Here is a 19,038-nt window from a genome sequence, read left to right on the forward strand (position 1 = left end):
TCTGTTAGAGACTTGCATGACTTAAATTAACTTTACATCCTCATCCAGATAATTTAAAACAGCTCTTTCTCTGCTGTTGGAAAATACTTTTGAGAAGAGGTGCAGCTGAACTGTGAGCTTTCCTCATTTATTCTGCCAGTAATGTCACTGTGAGCTATGAAAATGCATCTTTTCTAGATGTGAACATTAATCTCTACTATATTTTGGCAGTCATGCTGGTGTCTTCAATGCAGAACTTTCAATCTGATTCATTTTGTCTAAAAGAAATATATAAAGGTATTTTAAATATTATTTGGCATAATTAAAGTCTGATATAGTGTTGCATTTTGAGCATCATATTCACTGTGCAGTAAATATTATATTTATGGTAACTTTCCATTCTTCAGATAATTTCATGTGTGCATTGTCATCTAGTGATAAAATGAAAGTGGCATCTAGGATAATGATTCAGCCAAATTATTTAGTAATGAATGCTTATCTTTTACTTACTTTAAGTAATGAAATCTTTCTGAAAAACTTTTTTGAGCCCTTTCCATTTTCCAACCTAATGTAATTGAATCCCTGTTAATATGTTCTTGTAGCTTTTATATTTTTTCCTGCTTTGTATGATGGTAGTTTTTTTGTTTTGTTTTGTTTTTAATCTCCACTACCAAATTATAAGGTATTTGTGGGCAGAGACTGTCTTGCTTGTCTTCATGCCTCTTGTAGTACCCTCCCAATACCTGGCTCATTATATAGTTAATGATCTGAATGAAAGAATGGCAATTGTACATTTCATTTTAATTAATTAATTAATTCGGCTGTACTGGGAAATGAACCCAGGGGTGATCTACCACTGACCTATATCTCTGGCCCTTTTTATTTTTTATTTTGAGACCATCTAGGAAGTTGGCAGGGTTGGCCTTGAACTTAGAATCCTCTTCCTTTAGACTTCTGAGTAGCTGGGACTACAGGGGTACTTCATTGCACTTAACACATTCCTTTGTGTTTTGAGAAAGAATCCCCCTAATTTGCCCAGGCTGGCTTTGACCTTGCAATTCTTCTGCCCCAGCCCCCTGAGCAGCTGGAATTATAGGTATTTGCCACAGTGCCTGGCTTTATGAAGTCATTTTTATATACTACTGCCAATTTCAAAGAAGACTGCAAATCTGAAGACATGAAGTATTTAAGCTTAAAATATTCCCAGTGTCAGTTAGTGAACTTCAAGTTATATCCCCAACACTTATAATAAGTAATACTGTTCAGTTATAGTAGAGTAGATACAAAAAGCTTAGGTTCTCCTAGCTGTACTACTGGCCAGCTGCGTGACCAGTAGATTCCTTATTCTTTCTGTGATGATATTATGGAAAATGGAGGCAATTGGTGGTACCTATTTCTAAGCCTTTTCTGGTTATAAGAGTTTATTTCAGAGAAATAAAATATAAACCTATTTTGTATGTTTTGAAGGAACAAGGCCATCCTAAATAATTATTGTCAAGATAACACCCCAAAGTGAATTAGTTGGGGGCAGTGAAACTTGCTTGTACTCCCAGCTACTTGAAAGACTGAGGCAAGAAGGATGGCAAGTTTTGAGGCCAGCCTGGGCAACTTAGCAGTACCCTGTCTCAAAATAAATAAAAAAAAAATAAAGAGGGTTGGGGACATAACTCAGAGTGTGCTGGGTTGAATTCCCAATACAACAATAAATAAATAAATTATTAAAAAATTCTAAAAATGAGAGAAATATTGTTTTAAAAAGTGCAGAATATTAATTGTATAGGAATTCAGAGAAAAAAAATCAAGTGGTAATGATTTTATATACAACATATAATTATGTATACATATAAAATATAGAGTTTTATGGATAAGGAAGGATTTCGACTGAACCTTAAGAAAGGATGTTCCTAGAAATAGTAGAGAAGAAAAATGTTAATTTTGTTTGTTATGTCTAAGTTGGACAATTAGAAAGAGTGGTAAAACCAAGCCAGAGACTTGACTATACTAATTTCCAGATTAGTATCCTGTTTACATAGTCATATTTAAAATTACTTAGTATATTAATCTTACTATATTTCTACTTAAGTCGACATAAATTTGAAAGTTTAATTGCCCAAAGTATTAGATTAAATATTTGAATATGCTTAATGCCTAAAATTTTATATTTTTGCCTTCCTACAATACTCATCTCAGCTGTCTTGCAGTTACAAAGCCTAGTTTATTGTGCTACATAGGTGTGTAAACTTAATATGAAATCATTTATGAAATTATTAATTAAAATAATTCTTGTAGTCTGCACAAGGAGTAACTTGGCTCTCTAATCAAAAACTCCTTAATCTGCTGTCATTAGCTTAATAAATCTTAAATATAGCCATAGCATAAGCACATTTTTTTCAGTCATTTATTCTTCCTACATTCATGGCAACTATTGTTTTCATAGATTATGTATATATTTTGGGAATAACAAGCATGCTCTCTCGTGAAGAAGCAGCATTGCAAATATCAGCAAAATAAATGCACTTGTTTATATTTTCTCTACTACCCTGTGTGTATTTAATAAGTTGTTCTAGGTTGCAGCTTTAAGAAAGTATATTAACAAAAAGTGTATCAATTTGTGTTATTGGAAACAACAAGGTAATTATGTCATGATGCCTCAATTGAATTGGGAACTATAATTTTAGCAATAAAGTTTGGCACTTTGTTTACCATTATATTTCCTTCACCCTTTCAGATGTCTCTTTTTTTCTATTATCAAAGGAAAATGTAGCAGAATAATAATGTAATCTTGTTTTTGGATTGTGTGTGAAGATGAAATACTTGTGGGATATTTTTGAGAACTTTTTTTGCTATTTAAAGTAAATCATTCTTTTTAGTAATGTAATTAGTGGATAATCTATTCATTTTGAAATATAATCAACCTGTAGAAAACAAAACTTTGGATGGAAAAAAATTTTCCTTTCAGCATCGGTATTGTTTAATTAGATTAATTTGGAAAAGAATTGAAATGGTTCAAGTTGAAAACGTTTTAAACCTTTTGGTAGGTATTGTGGGGTTGGTTAATAAAAATAACATTCTACTAAAAGATAGTATTGGGATGGAATAGTGGGTATTACATCATACTTTAAAATATTATTTTATATCTAAACCAAATCTAGATGACAAGAATGCCCCCCCCCCTTTTTTTTTTGCAGTGGAGAAAAGATGAGGCCTCAAGAAGAGTAATAGAGTAGGACAAAATATAATACATGTTGCTTAATAGTCTAATAGCTCACAGAACAAAAGTGGTCAACTTTTGAAAAATAGTGATCATCAACTCACTTGTTGTAGAGAATATACACATTAATTTAGATATAAAATTTTACCCATAATATAAATGGAAAAGACTATTCTTATACAGGAAAAGGAATGTTCATACACTGCCAACTTAATACATTAAAAAAATAGCACCTCAGTATAGTTGTTATTTGCATTCTCCTATCATGAGTAAGATTAAGTATCTTTTCAGAGCCATACATGCTTTTTTCCCAACTTTTTTTGTTTAGCTGGGCCTCCTGTTGGCTTGTGAAGAGATGTTTTATATTTATCACTTTTTAGTATTTAGATTCTATTACATTATTTTATCATTGTTTAACTTTCTATAGTTGGGCATTTGATCTTTTAGAATGTGGTTATTTATTCTGCTGAGGATAGTTATTGAAAGTTTTTTCTAAGCTGGGCACAGTGGTGAACGCCTATAATCTCAGTTACTCAGAAGGCGGAGACAGGAGGATCACAAGATTGAGGCCAGTCTCAGCAATTTAGACCTTGTCTCAAAATAAAAACATAGCTGGGCATGGTGGCATACACCGGAATCCCAGGGGCTCAGGAGGCTAAGGAAGGAGGATCATGAGTTCAAAGCCAGCCTCAGCACCAGTGAGGCACTAAGCAACCCATTGAGACCCTGTCTCTCAATAAAATACAAAATAGGGATGGGGATGCGGCTCAGTGGTTACGTGCTCCTGAGTTCAATCCCTGGTACCCCCCAAAAATAAATAAATAAAAACTAAAAAAGGGGGGGCTGGCGATATTCTAAGCTCTATTATAAGTTTTTGTACTAACTAGCTATGAGTAAACCGTAACCTTACTCAGATATTAATTTCTTCACTTATAAAATAAGACTGAATTAGATGATTTCCAGTTCTGTGCACGTTTGAAATGTACCAGAAACAATGAATGCATTAAACTTAAAAGTCTTAATGTAATAGATAATGAAACATAACAATGATATATGGTTATAGGTTTCTAACAGTTTTGTTCCAGCAGTTTCTTGTTGGTTAGACAATGCTTTTCTTTGATAACAAAATTACCTATCAGTTGTTTCTCTTGACATTTCTTGGTTAGAAATACCTCTTCATCTTTTCTTCAGTTCACATCAAAGTATTTCCGAAGAGGCATGCCTTTTTTAGCATTTGGGTGGCAAGGTGTTAGGAAAGAAAAATGCAGTGCTTTTGAATTAATTTAACCTCATCATTAAATGTGCATGTTAATCTTCATTATTTTATAATGACTGCCAATTGGCCTGTTCAGTTTTCCAGACTCAGTTGGAAAGCTGATATCCTTAAATCTGTTTCTCATCAAAACTTAATACATTAACTAGCTCTGTTTTTCCCCCCACAGAGCTAGAGATTAAATTATAATAGAGCCTGTACTCAGTAAAGTTTTATTTACTTGACACCTATGAAAATTCCACTAGAGAAGATGATTAGATATATCTTTTGATGTATACTTTGGTGAATGAGATTAAAACCAAGCAGTGAAATGAAGTATAGACATCAGCATTTGAATTGTAGTATCAAAATTTAAGTGGAATGTTAGTAAAACAGGATTTGTGAAGTCTGAAACCCCATAGAGCCATAACACAGAAATGGATTTTCAAAACTAATAAATTTTGAATGTATAATATTAAATCCCTCTCCCTGTGAAACAGAATGTTTTGGTATTGTGTTTTTCACCAGCAAAAACAAAACAAAACAACCCCACAGTGTTTTTCATGAGAGCATTAAAGCGATAAAAGGAATCTAAACTCATGTAGGCAATTCTTTGATTTGAACAATTGGCGCACAGCTGTTTAGTACTATAATTAAAACTAGATGTTAGGTAACTGGATTCCTAATCCATTTCACTTGCTACCATACTCTTTAGTGTTGCCATTACAATTTTAATATCTTTTTAATTCTTTTTATTTTCATAGCTGCTATGCAGTTAGATATTAGTTTATGTTAAACAATATATTTGATTGTTTTCTCTTTGGAAATTTTTTGTTCAATTCTATTTTTTTTTATTTCTTTGGTATCCTTATCTAATATACACATCATTTAATATCTAGGTTATTAGTTGCCTTTTGACTGTATTTACTACTTCATAGCTTTCTGCCTTTGATTCTTTGCAATTTATTTACTACACTGCTGGTGGATTGGTTATTTCATTTTCTTTTTCAGTGCTGGGTACCTCACACATACTAGGCAGGGGCTCTACCACTGAGCTATACCTCTAATCCCTACATTGATATTCTTTAAATGGTGTTTTTGCTGCGTTGTAATCCTGTTTAAGAGCCAGAGTGTCTTCTTTCAAATATGTGATAAAAATTTTCGGTTTGGCCTTCAAAGAATCTTCTCTAGTGATTGTGGCTTACCTGTTTGGTCATATGTCCACATCTGATAAGCTCTTGAAAACTCCCAGCCTTACATACCACTTCACTTAATCCAGCTTTAGAATTGGTTATGTTTTCACATTGAAAACTTCCAAATGCCTTTTTCTTTCTGTTATCATTGATGAATAATGTTTCCTTCAGATATGTATGTTTTAGTTGTGCTCATTTTTGCTGTAGCCAAAGCAGTGCTATTTATGTGAATGCATGTGTGGATTTGGGAAATGTTAATTTAAAAATGAGCCAGGCGCACACCTGTAATACCAGCAACTGGGGAGGCTGAGGCAGGAGGATTGCAATTTCAAAGCCAGCCTCAGCAACTTAGTGAGACCCTAGGCAACTTAGCAAGACCCTGTCTCAAAATTAAAAATGAAAAGGGATAGGGACATGATTCAGTGATTATGTGTGCTGGGTTAAATCCCTAGTGCAAAAACAAACAAACAAACAAACAAAAAACCCCCAGAAAAATAAATACATCAGAAGTTTTCTGATAGGAAGAAAATATAAGGAACAGCCTCCTTGGTGTTGTATTTTTAAGCTTAAAACAGATATTTTAAACACCTATAATATAATAAGCCCTGTGCTTGACTGTGTGTTACAAAGAGAAAAAAAAAATAGTTTAAAGGACATTCAAAGACAAGTGTGAAAGGCAAACTTATATTTGAACAAATAGATTGCCTTAGGAAGATAGACACCAAGTGCAAGGTGATTTAAATTAGGAAGCAATGCACTATGCTTTGAGAAAAATGAAAAGGATGGGAGGTCATAGATACTTTGTATAATTTAAATAAATTATTCCTACAAAAAGATTGTGGAAACAGAAAAAAAAAATGTCCCTTTTCCCATTAGTCTACCTGGTGGAATATAAGAATGACCTGTGGCCACAGGTCATTGTCTAAGGGGGGGCGGAAATAATTTTCCACTAATTCTCTGGGTGGAGTGCCCACAATGATCCTAAGGCTTTTGGGGGAATACTCCTGATGTTTCTATCACTTGATCACATATTATGCTGTTCTAGGGATTGGGTGGTAAAGCACTTGCCTAAGGTATTATGTTCATCTAACCTGAGGTCCTGGGTTCAGTCCCTAGCACTGCAAATGAAGAAAACCTTGCTGGAAGTGGTGGCTCCCTTCTGCAGTCCCAGCACTTTCCCAGTAGGAAAAAAGTCTTTGTCTATGAGATGGGGGGATGGGAGAGTAAATGTTTATTAAATAATATGAACTAATGTAGATTTTTTTAAATGATGAAAAAATGTACATTTTTTAATTAGTCTACTGAATTAATTTTAGATGATCCCATTTTTGTTGGCAACATCCAAAGCAACATAATCTGGAGCAAGCCAAACCTATGCCTTTTTATGCCATCAGAGTATTGACCTTGGCTACATCAGTGACATAAAACTTCTGGTGCTTGTTGGACTTGACATCCACAGTGAGCACAAGTGTGTTATTTTCTGTCGTCTTCTTGGCAGATTCAGTTGTCAGGGAGAAATTAGGGATAGCATAGTAATGAAGCTGGATTGTTTCTCCTAGAGGCGCTCTTGGGAGGACTTCTGGGCTACCTCTGGAAGATATGGTATCTTGGGCTACCAAAAGGCAGCTAACCTGTGTGTGGGGGGAACGTGGACAAGTTTTAACTGCCTTCTTGGCCTTTAAAACCCTTGATTTGTCTTTATCTTTGTCTTTGGAAGGAGCAGAAGCTTCCTTCACTTAAAAAAAAAATTAAATTTGTTCTTTTTTAGGCATACATGACAGTAGGGTGTATTTTGACATATACATACAACTTATTCTAAGTAGGATTCCATTCTTGTAGTTGTACATGATGTGGAGTTTCACTGGTCATGTATTCATATATGAACATAAGAAAGTTATGTCCAATTCATTCTATTTTTCCTATTCCCATTTCCCTCCCTTCCTTTACTTTTGTTACCATTTTTGGGAAAATGTCCCAGATGTCTCTAATATAAAACAAAATGATAGAGCACTTGCCTTACATGCGTGAGGCACTGGGTTTGATCCTCAGCACCACGTAAATAAATAAAGGTATTATGTTCATCTATAACTAAAAAAAACCCAAAACCCTATTAAAATACTAAAGGATTTTTTCTTTCTCTCTCTTTTTTTTTTTTTAAAAGAGAGAGAGAGAGAGGAGAGAGAGAGAACTTTAATATTTATTTTTTTAGTTTTCGGCGGACACAACATCTTTGTTTGTATGTGGTGCTGAGAATCAAACCCTGGCCGCACGCATGCCAGGCGAGCGCGCTACCGCTTGAGCCACATCACCAGCCCAGCATTTTTTTCTTTACTGAAATTTTAAATATGAAATGAAAGAATCTGGTGGAGGAGGGCTTCCATAGGCCTGAAAGTGAGAAAGATTAAATTACTTTTGGGACTAGGGTTGTGGCTCAGTTGTAGGGTGCTTCCTTGCATTCGGGAGGCAATACTGGGTTCGATTCTCAGCAAAACATAAAAATGAAATAAAGATATTGTGTGTACACCTACAACTAAAAAATAAATATTTTTTTAAAAAATTGTTTTTAACAAAAGCAATATCAGCATCATAATAGGAAAAATCATTAAAAACTGGGACACGGGCTGGGGTTGTGGCTCAGTGGTGGAATGCCAGCCTGGCATGCGTGAGGCACTGGGTTCGATCCTCAGAACCACATAAATGTAAAATAGAGACATGTGTCCACCTACAATTAGAGAATAAATATTAAAAAAAAAAAAAAACCTGGAACGCTGGAGCCAGTCCACTTGGGGATTCAAATTGTGGATTCATCACTTCCTAGCTGCATACTTTTGAGCAAGTCTGTAAAATGAAGGTGCCAGTTATTGATCTATTGCTTTTCAGCTCTAAATTTGTCTTCCATTGTCCTGTTTGCCAATTATTGTTTAGTTTTGTCAGAAGGGGGACAATGGAGAAGGGGTGGTTTCCTTTGTGTGCTGCTTGCTCTTGTGTCAAGCAAGGATTAGTGGAACATTCAGTGGGAGTTTTAGTGGTAACACACCCATGTGCGGTTTCCCAATAGTTATACACTGTGGCATCTTCCCATGTGTGGCTTTCCCCAGCATCCAGAAAGGTACCTTCCCAACACATTCTGCTGACATGAGTTCTCCCAGTAGTTGTCTTGTGCCAGTATCACAGAGAGTAACTTTCTGGTGAATTCTGCTGGCATATTTTCTTAGTAGATTTCTCAAACATCCATGGTTGTGTCCTCTACACAAGATGATGATCTCACCTCTAGTAGGAGTGGCACTTTTGCATTTTTGCACAGAGTTGGTCTTTTCTGTTGTCCTGTGTCAGCTCTAGAAGTAGGGGTTACTTCCTTTCTCTACTCCTGGGTAGTTAATCTCCTTTTGTAATTAAAAGTGTTTTGTATTAAACTTTTCCCTGTTCAAATTATTGTGTGATTTCTATCTTCTAATTATACTTTGATATTTGGGGTTTATAAGTAGTAGTACTTTTCCTGTAAGATTGGTCTAAAGATTAAATCAGATAATATATGCAAAGTGTTTAGAATAGTGTCTGCCATAATGAGTACTCAACCACTGTTTTTTTGGTGTGCTAATACTATCGTTATTGTCTATTAAGGGCGACATTTCTACTTTTTGTTTACAGGATGTTTCGTCTTAACTCACTTTCTGCCTTGGCTGAACTGGCTGTGGCCTCCAGATGGTACCATGGAGCATCACAGCCCACCCAGACAAGGCGAAGACTAATGATGGTGGCTTTCCTGGGAGCATCCGCAGTAACTGCAAGTACTGGTCTCTTGTGGAAAAGGTGAGTGTTATCTGACCATCTTGTTCTTAAGTGAACTTATATTTTTTCAAATGTCTCTGTTAGAATGGAGTTGATTTCTGAATTAACTTTGTATCAAAAGTTATTGCCCAAATCATTTGACATTGATAGTATTAGTCTATGAAATAATATATTTTAAAGAATTCAGCCATGGCAATAAATAGAAAACATAGTGCTTTCAGGTCTGCTTGTCTCCCCTGCTGAACATTTTTCATAATGGTATAGGGATGTCAGTAGTTGCTTTAGAAAATGAGTGCTTTGGGAGACTCAGAATCTAGTAGCCATATGAAATTAACTGATGAATCTCAGTATTTGTGTCACCTGATAAATTTCCTTTCTTGTTATTGAAACTTCCCTGGAGGGAAGAGAAAATATAGTTAGTATAGTCTTCTCTTTCTTAAAATATATAGGTACTGTTTTTCTGATTCTACCAACTCTTGTTTTTTATCTTTTACCCACTTCACCCTGTCTTAAAGTTGCTATCATGATTAGCTTTCTCAAAAAGATTACATTTTTATTATTTTTTATTAATTATGTTAAATGAAAATATGTACAATAAAATATACTAATTTTAGATAGACAGTTAAAAAATGTTTGTATATTGTACTGAGGATTAAACCCAGGATCTCATACATGCTAAGCACTCTTACCATTGAGCTACATCCCCTGTCCTTTTTATATTTTTATTTTGGGAGAGTCGTGCTAAGTTGCCCAGGCAACCCTTGAACTTAAGATCCTTCTGCTTTAGCCTCTTAAGAACTGGGATGACAGGTGTGTACCATCTTGCCCAGCCAGTTCAATAATTTTTGTTTTAATTTTTTTTATTTAAAGACAGGATCTCGGGGCTGAGGATGTGGCTCAAGTGGTAGCGCGCTCGTCTGGCATGCGTGCGGCCCGGGTTCGATCCTCAGCACCACATACAAACAAAGATGTTGTGTCCGCCGAAAAGCTAAAAAAAAAAAAAAAATATTAAAAAAATTCTCTCTCTCTCTCTCTCTCTCTCTTTAAAAAAAAAAAAAGACAGGATCTCACTAAGTTGCTTTGGGCCTCACTAAATTGCTAAGGTTGGCTTTGAACTCACAATCTTACCTCAGCCTCCAAAGCCACTAGGATTATAGGCATGTGTCACCACACCTGGCTCAGTTCAGTAAGTTTTGACAAATGTATATAATTGTGCAACTACCCCCAAATCAAGACATAGAATATTTCCAGGGACTGGAGATATATCTCAGTGGGTAGAGTGCTTGCTTAGCATGCACAGGGCCCTCGGTTTCATCCCCAGCAACACACACTTACACTCATACACAAAGAAAACATTTCTATTTACTCATAATGTCCTCTCATGCCTCTTCCTAGTCTCAACACTATGCACCTTCTAGGCAACTGCTTATCTGATTTTTATAGATCAGTTCTGTATTTCTAGAACTTAATATAGGTAAAATCATTAAAAAATGTATCTTTTGGATCTAACTTCTTTTACTTAGCCTAATGTTTTTGAAATTTATACTATGTATCAGAAATTTGGATCTTAATTATAATTGGATGGTATTTCTTTGCTTGAATATGCTGCCACTTGTTATCCATTTACCAGTTGAAGGCCATTTGGGTTGTTTACAGCATTTTTTGCTCTCATTAATAAACTATATTGAAGCTCATTTATAAGTCTTCATTTCTTTTAATTAGATACTTATGAGTGAAGTTGCTAGATTTTGGCAAATATATGTTGAACTTCATTCAAAACTGTCAGTTTTCCACTGGTTTGGTACATCTATACACTCCTACCAGCAATTCATGAGACTAATTTGTTCACTGGTCTTTGGTGTTATCAGTCTTTTAGCCATACTAGAGAGAGAATGTTGTAGAAATTCACCATGGTTTGATTTACATTTTCCCAATAGATAATGATGCTGAGCATCTTTTCTTGGAATTGCTGGTCATTTCTGATGCCCTCTTTTATAAAGTATGTGTTTGAATTGCCCACTAAAAAATTGAATGGTTTTCCTTCTTATTGAGCTGTAAGATCTTTATGTAGTTTGGATATAACCTTTGGCAGATATTTATTATAAATGTGTTCTCATAGTGAATGGCTTGCATTTTCATTTCCTTCATGATGCCTTTCAAAGAGCAGAAGCTCACCATCTCTAGCAGTCAGAGAAATGCAAATCAAAACCACCCTAAGATACCATCTCACTCCAGTTAGATTGGCAGCCATTATGAAGTCAAACAACAACAAGTGCTGGCGAGGATGTGGGGAAAAGGGTACACTTGTACATTGCTGGTGGGACTGCAAATTGGTGCAGCCAATTTGGAAAGCAGTATGGAGATTTCTTGGAAAGCTGGGAATGGAGCCACCATTTGACCCAGCTATTCCCCTTCTCGGTCTATTCCCTAAAGACCTAAAAAGAGCATGCTACAGGGACACTGCTACATCGATGTTCATAGCAGCACAATTCACAATAGCTAGACTGTGGAACCAACCTAGATGCCCTTCAATGGATGAATGGATAAAAAAAATGTGGCATTTATACACAATGGAGTATTACTCTGCATTAAAAAATGACAAAATCATAGAATTTACAGGGAAATGGATGGCATTAGAGCAGATTATGCTAAGTGAAGCTAGCCAATCCCTAAAAAACAAATGCCAAATGTCTTCTTTGATATAAGGAGAGTAACTAAGAACAGAGTAGGGTCGAAGAGCATGAGAAGAAGATTAACATTAAACAGGGATGAGAGGTGGGAGGGGAAGGGAGAGAGTAGGGAAAAAGCATGGAAACGGAAGGAGACCCTCAGAGTTATACAAAAGTACATACAAGAGGAAGTGAGGGGAAGGGGAAAAATAATACAAGGGGGACAAACGAATGTCAGTAGAGGGGGCAGAGAGAGAAGGGGGAGGGGAGGGGAGGGGAGGGGTGATAGTAGAGGATAGGAAAGGCAGCAGAATACAACAGACACTAGTATGGCAATATGTAAATCAATGGATGTGTAACTGATGTGATTCTGCAATCTGTATATGGGGTAAAAATGGGAGCTCATAACCCACTTGAATCAAATTGTGAAATATGATATATCAAGAACTATGTAATGTTTTGAACAGCCAACAATAAAAAATTAAAAAAAAAAAAAAAAAAAGAAACAGTTGGGGACACCAAAAAAAAAAAAAAAAAAAAAACAAAGAGCAGAAGCTTTTAATTTTGACCAAGTTCAGTTTATCATTTTTTTTATATGTTTCCTGTCTAGAAAATCTTTGCCTGTCCCCAAATGTAAAGATTTTCTCTTGTGTTTCCTATAGTTTATTGTTTTAGACACATCATTATTTTTAATTGGTATTATGATCTTTCAGTAGCTTCTCCCCCACGTTAGTTATTCCCACTGCTGTTCTATAAAAAAAATAAATAAATAAGAAGGGGGGCTGGAGTTGTAGCTCAGTGGTAGAGCACTTGCCTCATATATGTGAGGCACTGTGTTTGATTCCCCAGTACCACATATAAATAAGCAAATAAAATAAAAAGGTCCATCAGCAGCTAAAAATTTTTTTTAAAAGAGGGTAGTTTGAAATATTACATAAAGGAAACAAACCTACATTTTGTTGGTATGATATTTATAATTTTTGAGTTTAAATATCCAAAAGCAAAAAATCTGTATATTGACAACGTATCGATAATATTAGAACTTTTCTAATACATGTCTTTGTTACAGATTCTAACTTTATAAATGTTTCAAGATCATAAATATACCTAGCACTAGGGTTTTACTACTGTAAGATTGTTAGTCTTATGCCTCTGTTATACCATATAGAAACTATGAGCAGGAATTTTTTTTCTCAATAAGAAATGAAGTTTAAAGTTCTTTTTAAAAAATAACCTTTTCAGTTTGCTTTGTTTTCTTTCTTTGAATCAAGAAAAATTCAAATGCATCTTTCTGAAAGATGATCCATTCACCCTTGTCTTTTAGTTCCTGGACTTTAGCATTTCGTCTTAATTTTTCTTGTAATGCAGTATGACTTTTGAATTTTACTGCAGTCCTTCCCAAGGTTCTCTGGAAGTGAAAAGTCTACCACTATAAATGGCAGTGGAGATTGTAATTCCCATGGCCTTATAGGGAGTGGCTTAAATTATACGGTTATGCTATAAATATTTGAGCAGATTGTGCTTCCCTTCTGACTCTAAAGAGTCTTACTCCATATGCTTTCTCTAATTTTGTGGATGAGAGAACTTATAAACCTTCAAATATAGTTTTTGTAAGTTTTTGCTACATTTCTTTTGAAGCTCTTTTATTATGTATATTCCTATTTAAGGTTGTTATATTTCCTTGAAGAATTGACCCAATTAACATTAGAAACATTTCATTTTGTTTCTGGTAATATTCTTTGTTCTGAAATCTACTTTGTCTCATATTAATCCAACCACTCCAGATTTCTTTTAATTTGGGTTTGTATGGCATATCTTATTTCTGTCTTTGTATTTAAACTTACTTTCTCAAAAACAGCTTATAATGGGCTTTACTTTTTGTGTAAGTCTGATAACCTCTGTCTTTTATTTGAGGTGTTTAGACCATTTTCACTTCATATAATTGCTGAAATGGGTTTCATTTAAATCTTCCATCCTGACATTTGTTTTCTATTTGTTGACACTACTCTTTACTTCTTTTACTTAATTATTTAGGATACTGAGTTTATTACCTCTTTGCTTCTCTCTTCTTTATTTCTGTCTTCTCTCATTTTATTGTTTTGGAGGGGGAAATAAAAAAAAAACCCTTTTATTTGTTTTATTTATTTATTTATTTTGAGACAGGATCTCACTCTGTTGCCCAGGCTGATTTTAAATTCATAGTCTTCTTCCCTCAGTCTCCTGACTAGCTGGGATGACCACTGCACCCAGTTTATTATTTCCATACATGTATATAGTGTGCTCTGATCATTCTTTTGCTTTTTCCTTCTCTCTCTCTCCCTCCCTCCCTCCGACCCCTTCCATGTGATTATTCTAAAGCAAGATTGGCAAACACTTTCCATAGGATCCAGATAGTGAGTGTTTTAGATGGCACAGTTTATAAAGTCTCTGTTGCTACTGCTATATAGAGCAAAAGCAGCCATAGACAACACGGAAATGAATGAGCATAATGTGTTGATGGTGCATGCCTGTAGTCACAGCTCTTTAGAAAGCTAAGGCAATAGGATGGTACATTCATGGCCAGCCTGGGCAATTTAGCTAGACCCTGTCTCCAAAATAAAGTTTTTAAAAAAGGGAGAATGTTGCTGGGGATGTAATTTAGTGGTAGGGCACTTGCCTAACATGTGCAAGGCCTTGGGTTTGATTTTTGGTGCTGAAAAATAAATAAGGAATGAATGAATGTAGCCATGTTCAAGTAAAACTTTTATGGGCACTGAAATTTGAATTCCATATAATCTTTTTTTTTTTAATTTATTTTTTAGTTGTAGTTGGACACAATACCTTTATTTTATTTATTTATTTATTTTTATATGGTGCTGAGGATTGAACCCAGGGCCTTGCACTTGCTAGCTGAGCGCTCTACTGCTGAGCCACAACTCCAGCCCATATAATCTTTTTTATCACAAACTATTATTTTTCTTTTTATTCTAGTTATTTAAGAGTGTAGAAACCAGGGGCCTTACAAAAACAAATAAGGGACTGGATTTGACCTGTGGGTCGTAGTTTGCCAGTTCCTGCTGTAGAATTTAGCATACATCTTGAACTAGTCATATCCTACCTTAAATGTTATATAATTTCCTACCCAAAGGACTTAAAATCAGCATACTATAGTAATGCAACCATATCAATGTTTATAGCAGCTCAGTTCACAATGGCTAAGTTATGGAACCAACAGATGAATGGATAAAGACAATATGATATATACACATTGGAATATTATTCAACCATAACGAAGAATGAAATTATGGCATTTGCTGGTAAATGGATGGAACTGGAGACTATCATGCTAAGTCAAATAAGCCAGTCCCAAAAAACCAAAGGCCAAGTGTTCTTTCTGATGTGCGGATGCTAACATACAATAGATAGGGGAGGGAAGAATACAAGTTTATTGGATTACAGAAAGGGTAATGAAGGGAATGGAGGGGATATGGGAATGGAAAAGACAGTAGAATGAATCTGATATAACTTTCCTATGTTCATATATGAATACACTACCAGTGTAATTACATATCATGTACAACTGCAAGAATGAGATCCTAATTTCAATGAGTTATACTGCATGTATGTATAATATGTCAAAATATACTCTACTGTCATATATATCTAAAAATAACAAATTTTAAAAGTTATATAAATTCCTATATATATATATATATATATATATAAGCTCAATAATATAATTTTAATTTCCCTTCTGTGTTCCTTGTATTATTGTTATACATGTTATAACTAAATATTTTATATACTTTATAATACATTGTTGTTGTTATTACTTTTGCTTTAAAGAATCACCTGTATCTTAAAGAAATTCTAAAAAGAGAAAAAACTTTCTTACATTTACCCACACATTGTACATTTCTGGTACTCTTTGTTTGTGTTAGTCCAAGTGTCTTCATTCCTTCCCTCCTTCCTTCCTTCCTCCTTCACTTCTTCCCTCCCTTCATTTTTGAATTTATTTATAGCTTATTTTTTATTGGTAGATTGTAATTATTTTTTGAAGCATTCTTTTTTTTTAACAATTATTTTATTTATTTATTTTTATGTGATGCTGAGGATCCAGCCCAGTGCCTCACATGTGCTACACAAGCACTCTGCCACACAACCCCAACCTGATTGTAATTATTGTAATTATTTGTAATAGTAGAATTCATTGCTATATATTCATACATGCACAAATATAACAATATAATTTGTCAGTTTCATTCTCCAGTATCTCCTCCTCTTTTCCCTTCCTGCTTCCCCCTGGTCCCCTTCTTCTTTTCAACTCCTTTGTATTTTTATGAGGTGCCACCACCCCCAGCTCTACCGCCCCTTTCTGTCTAGCTTTCATATATGAGGGGAAACATATGATTTTCTAAGTTTGGTTTATTTCACTTAACATAATGCTCATAAGTTCTATCCATTTTCCTGCAAATGATGGAATTTCATTCTTTATGACGGAATAAAACTCTATCATATATAGTACAATTTCTATTTTTTACTGATGGACATCTAGACTGGTTCCATAATTTGGTTATTGTAAATTGTGCTGCTTATAAACATAGGTATATGTGTATTGCTATAGTATGTTGACTTTAATTCTTTTTTAAAAAAAAATTTTTTAGTTGTAGATGGACACAATACCTTTATTTTTATTTATTTTTATGTGGTGCTGAGGATCAAACCCAGCATCTTGTATGTGCTAGGCGAGTGCTCTACTGCTGAGCCACAACCCCAGCCCCTTGACTTTAATTCTTTAGAATACATATGGAGGAGTGGTAAAGCTGGGTCATATGATGGTTTTTGAGGAACCTCCGCACTGATTTCTGTAGTGGTTGTACTAATATGTTTCCCCAAATCTTTTCCATGTAGCTTACTTCTGTAGTGCAGTACAGTACCAATGCTGTGACTATGACAGCTAATGCTTTTATATTTCTACTTTGGTGTGACTTTGCTTAAAAAATTTGATGCTTGCATACTATAAGAAGTTGTTTTTTTTTTTTAATATATAGTGGGAACTTTTTACTGCTTTATGTGAAAAAGAAAAACTAAAGATTCACAAATAAATCATATTCTACAATATAGTCAAGTGTAATCATGTTTCACAATGTTTGCAGGAAACTAATTGAAATAAATGACACCTTCTTTCTGAAGATTATTTCACTTTAAATACCTTGTAAATTGGAATCTAGCTTGTATAATCACAATCGTAAGTTGACTGATTTTAGTATACTAATTTTTTAGATCAGTTCTGCTCACTTCCAAATAGCTAGCTTTTCTGAAAATATCCTTTAAAATATATAGGAAAGGCCTTGATTGAATCTAAAAGTGCCCAAAGATAATATACACCATGCTATAATCAAAATTAATGATAACACTTCAGGCTGATTTTGAGTAAAAGCAGTTCTTGATATTTGACCTCTATATCAATTCAGCTCTCTTTTTAGAGATAATGCAGGGTAGTATCTCTATCCATATGAAACAAAATGAAATTAAACCCCTATCTCTCACCATGCACAAAACTCAACTCAAAATGGATCAATGACTTAGGAATACAACCAGAGACCCTGCATCTAATAGAAGAAAAAGTAAGCCCTAATCTCCATCATGTGGGATTAGGCCCCAACTTCCTTAATAAGACTTCTTTGGCACCAGAATTAAAATCAAGAATCAATAAATGGGATGAACTCAAAATAAAAAGTCTCTTCTTGGCAAAAGAAACAATCTATGAGATGAATAGAGAGCCTACATCTTTTTTTTAAAAAAAAATAGAGAATTTTTTAATATTTATTTTTTAGTTTTTGGTGGACACAATATCTTTATTTTATTTTTATGTGGTGCTGAGGATCAAACCCAGCGCCGCGCGCATGCCAGGTGAACACACTACAACTTGAGCCACATCCCCAGCCCCCTACATCTTTTTTTGAAAAAATATTTATTTAGTTGTAGATGAACACAAAGTACCTTTATTTATTTTTATGTGGTGCTGAGGATTGAACTCAGTGCCTCACATACGCGAGGCTGGCGCTTTACCAGTGAGCTACAGCCTCAGCCCCGAGAGCCTACATCTTGGGAGCAAATCTTTACCACTCACACATCAGATGGAGCACTAACCTCTAGGGTATATAAAGAACTCAAAAAGTTAAACACCCTCCAAAACAGATGACCCAATCAATAAATGGGCCAAGGACCTAAACAGACACTTCTAAGAAAATGACATACAGTCAATCAACAAATACGTGAAAAAATGTTCATCATCACTAGCAATTAGAGAAATGCAAATCAACACCACTCTAAGATTTCATCTCACTCTAGTCAGAATGGCAGCTATTAAGAATATAAACAACAATAAGTGTTGGTGAGGATGTGGGGGAAAAGGTACACTCATACATTGCTGGTGGTACTACAAATTGGTGCAGCCAATATGGAAATCAGTTATGGAGATTTCTTGGAAAATTGGAAATGGAACCACCATTCCCATACTAAAACATAAAAACAGCATACTACAGGGACACAGCCACATCAATGTTTATAGCAGCATAATTCACAATAGCTAAACAGTGGACCCAACCTAGATGCCCTTCAATAGATGAATGGATTAAAAAATATGAGGCCTGTATGCACAATGGAATATTACTCAGCAATAAAAGAGAATAAAATCATGGCATTTTCAGGTAAATGGATGGAATTGGGAGAGATAATGCTAAATGAAGTTAGCCAATCCCCAAAAACCAAATGCTGAATGTTTTCCTTGATACAAGGAGGCTGAGTCATAGTGGGATAGGGAGTGAGAGCATGGGAGGAATAGACAAACTCTAGATAGGGCAGAGGGGTTGGAGGGGAAGGATGGGGGCATGGGGTTATAAATGATGTTGGAATGTGATGACATTATTATTCAAAGTACATCTATGAAGACACGAATTAGTG

The 19,038-nt window shown here is 34.9% G+C and overlaps 1 protein-coding gene across 2 annotated transcripts in view; it reads left to right on the plus strand.

The window, feature by feature from the left end:
- The window catches only part of Micu1 (mitochondrial calcium uptake 1), a 191,871-nt gene that overhangs the window by 23,400 nt on the left and 149,433 nt on the right, over nucleotides 1-19,038 (plus strand). For both annotated transcript variants that reach the window (XM_027931277.3, XM_027931276.3), the window contains exon 2: nucleotides 9,284-9,445. In XM_027931277.3, coding sequence (XP_027787078.1) covers nucleotides 9,285-9,445 — 161 coding nt within the window. In that variant the 5' untranslated portion in view covers nucleotide 9,284. The remainder of the gene's footprint in view (nucleotides 1-9,283; nucleotides 9,446-19,038) is intronic.

The sequence above is a fragment of the Marmota flaviventris genome, chromosome 4, assembly GCF_047511675.1.
Source record: "Marmota flaviventris isolate mMarFla1 chromosome 4, mMarFla1.hap1, whole genome shotgun sequence".
NCBI classification, from domain to species: Eukaryota; Metazoa; Chordata; class Mammalia; order Rodentia; family Sciuridae; genus Marmota; species Marmota flaviventris.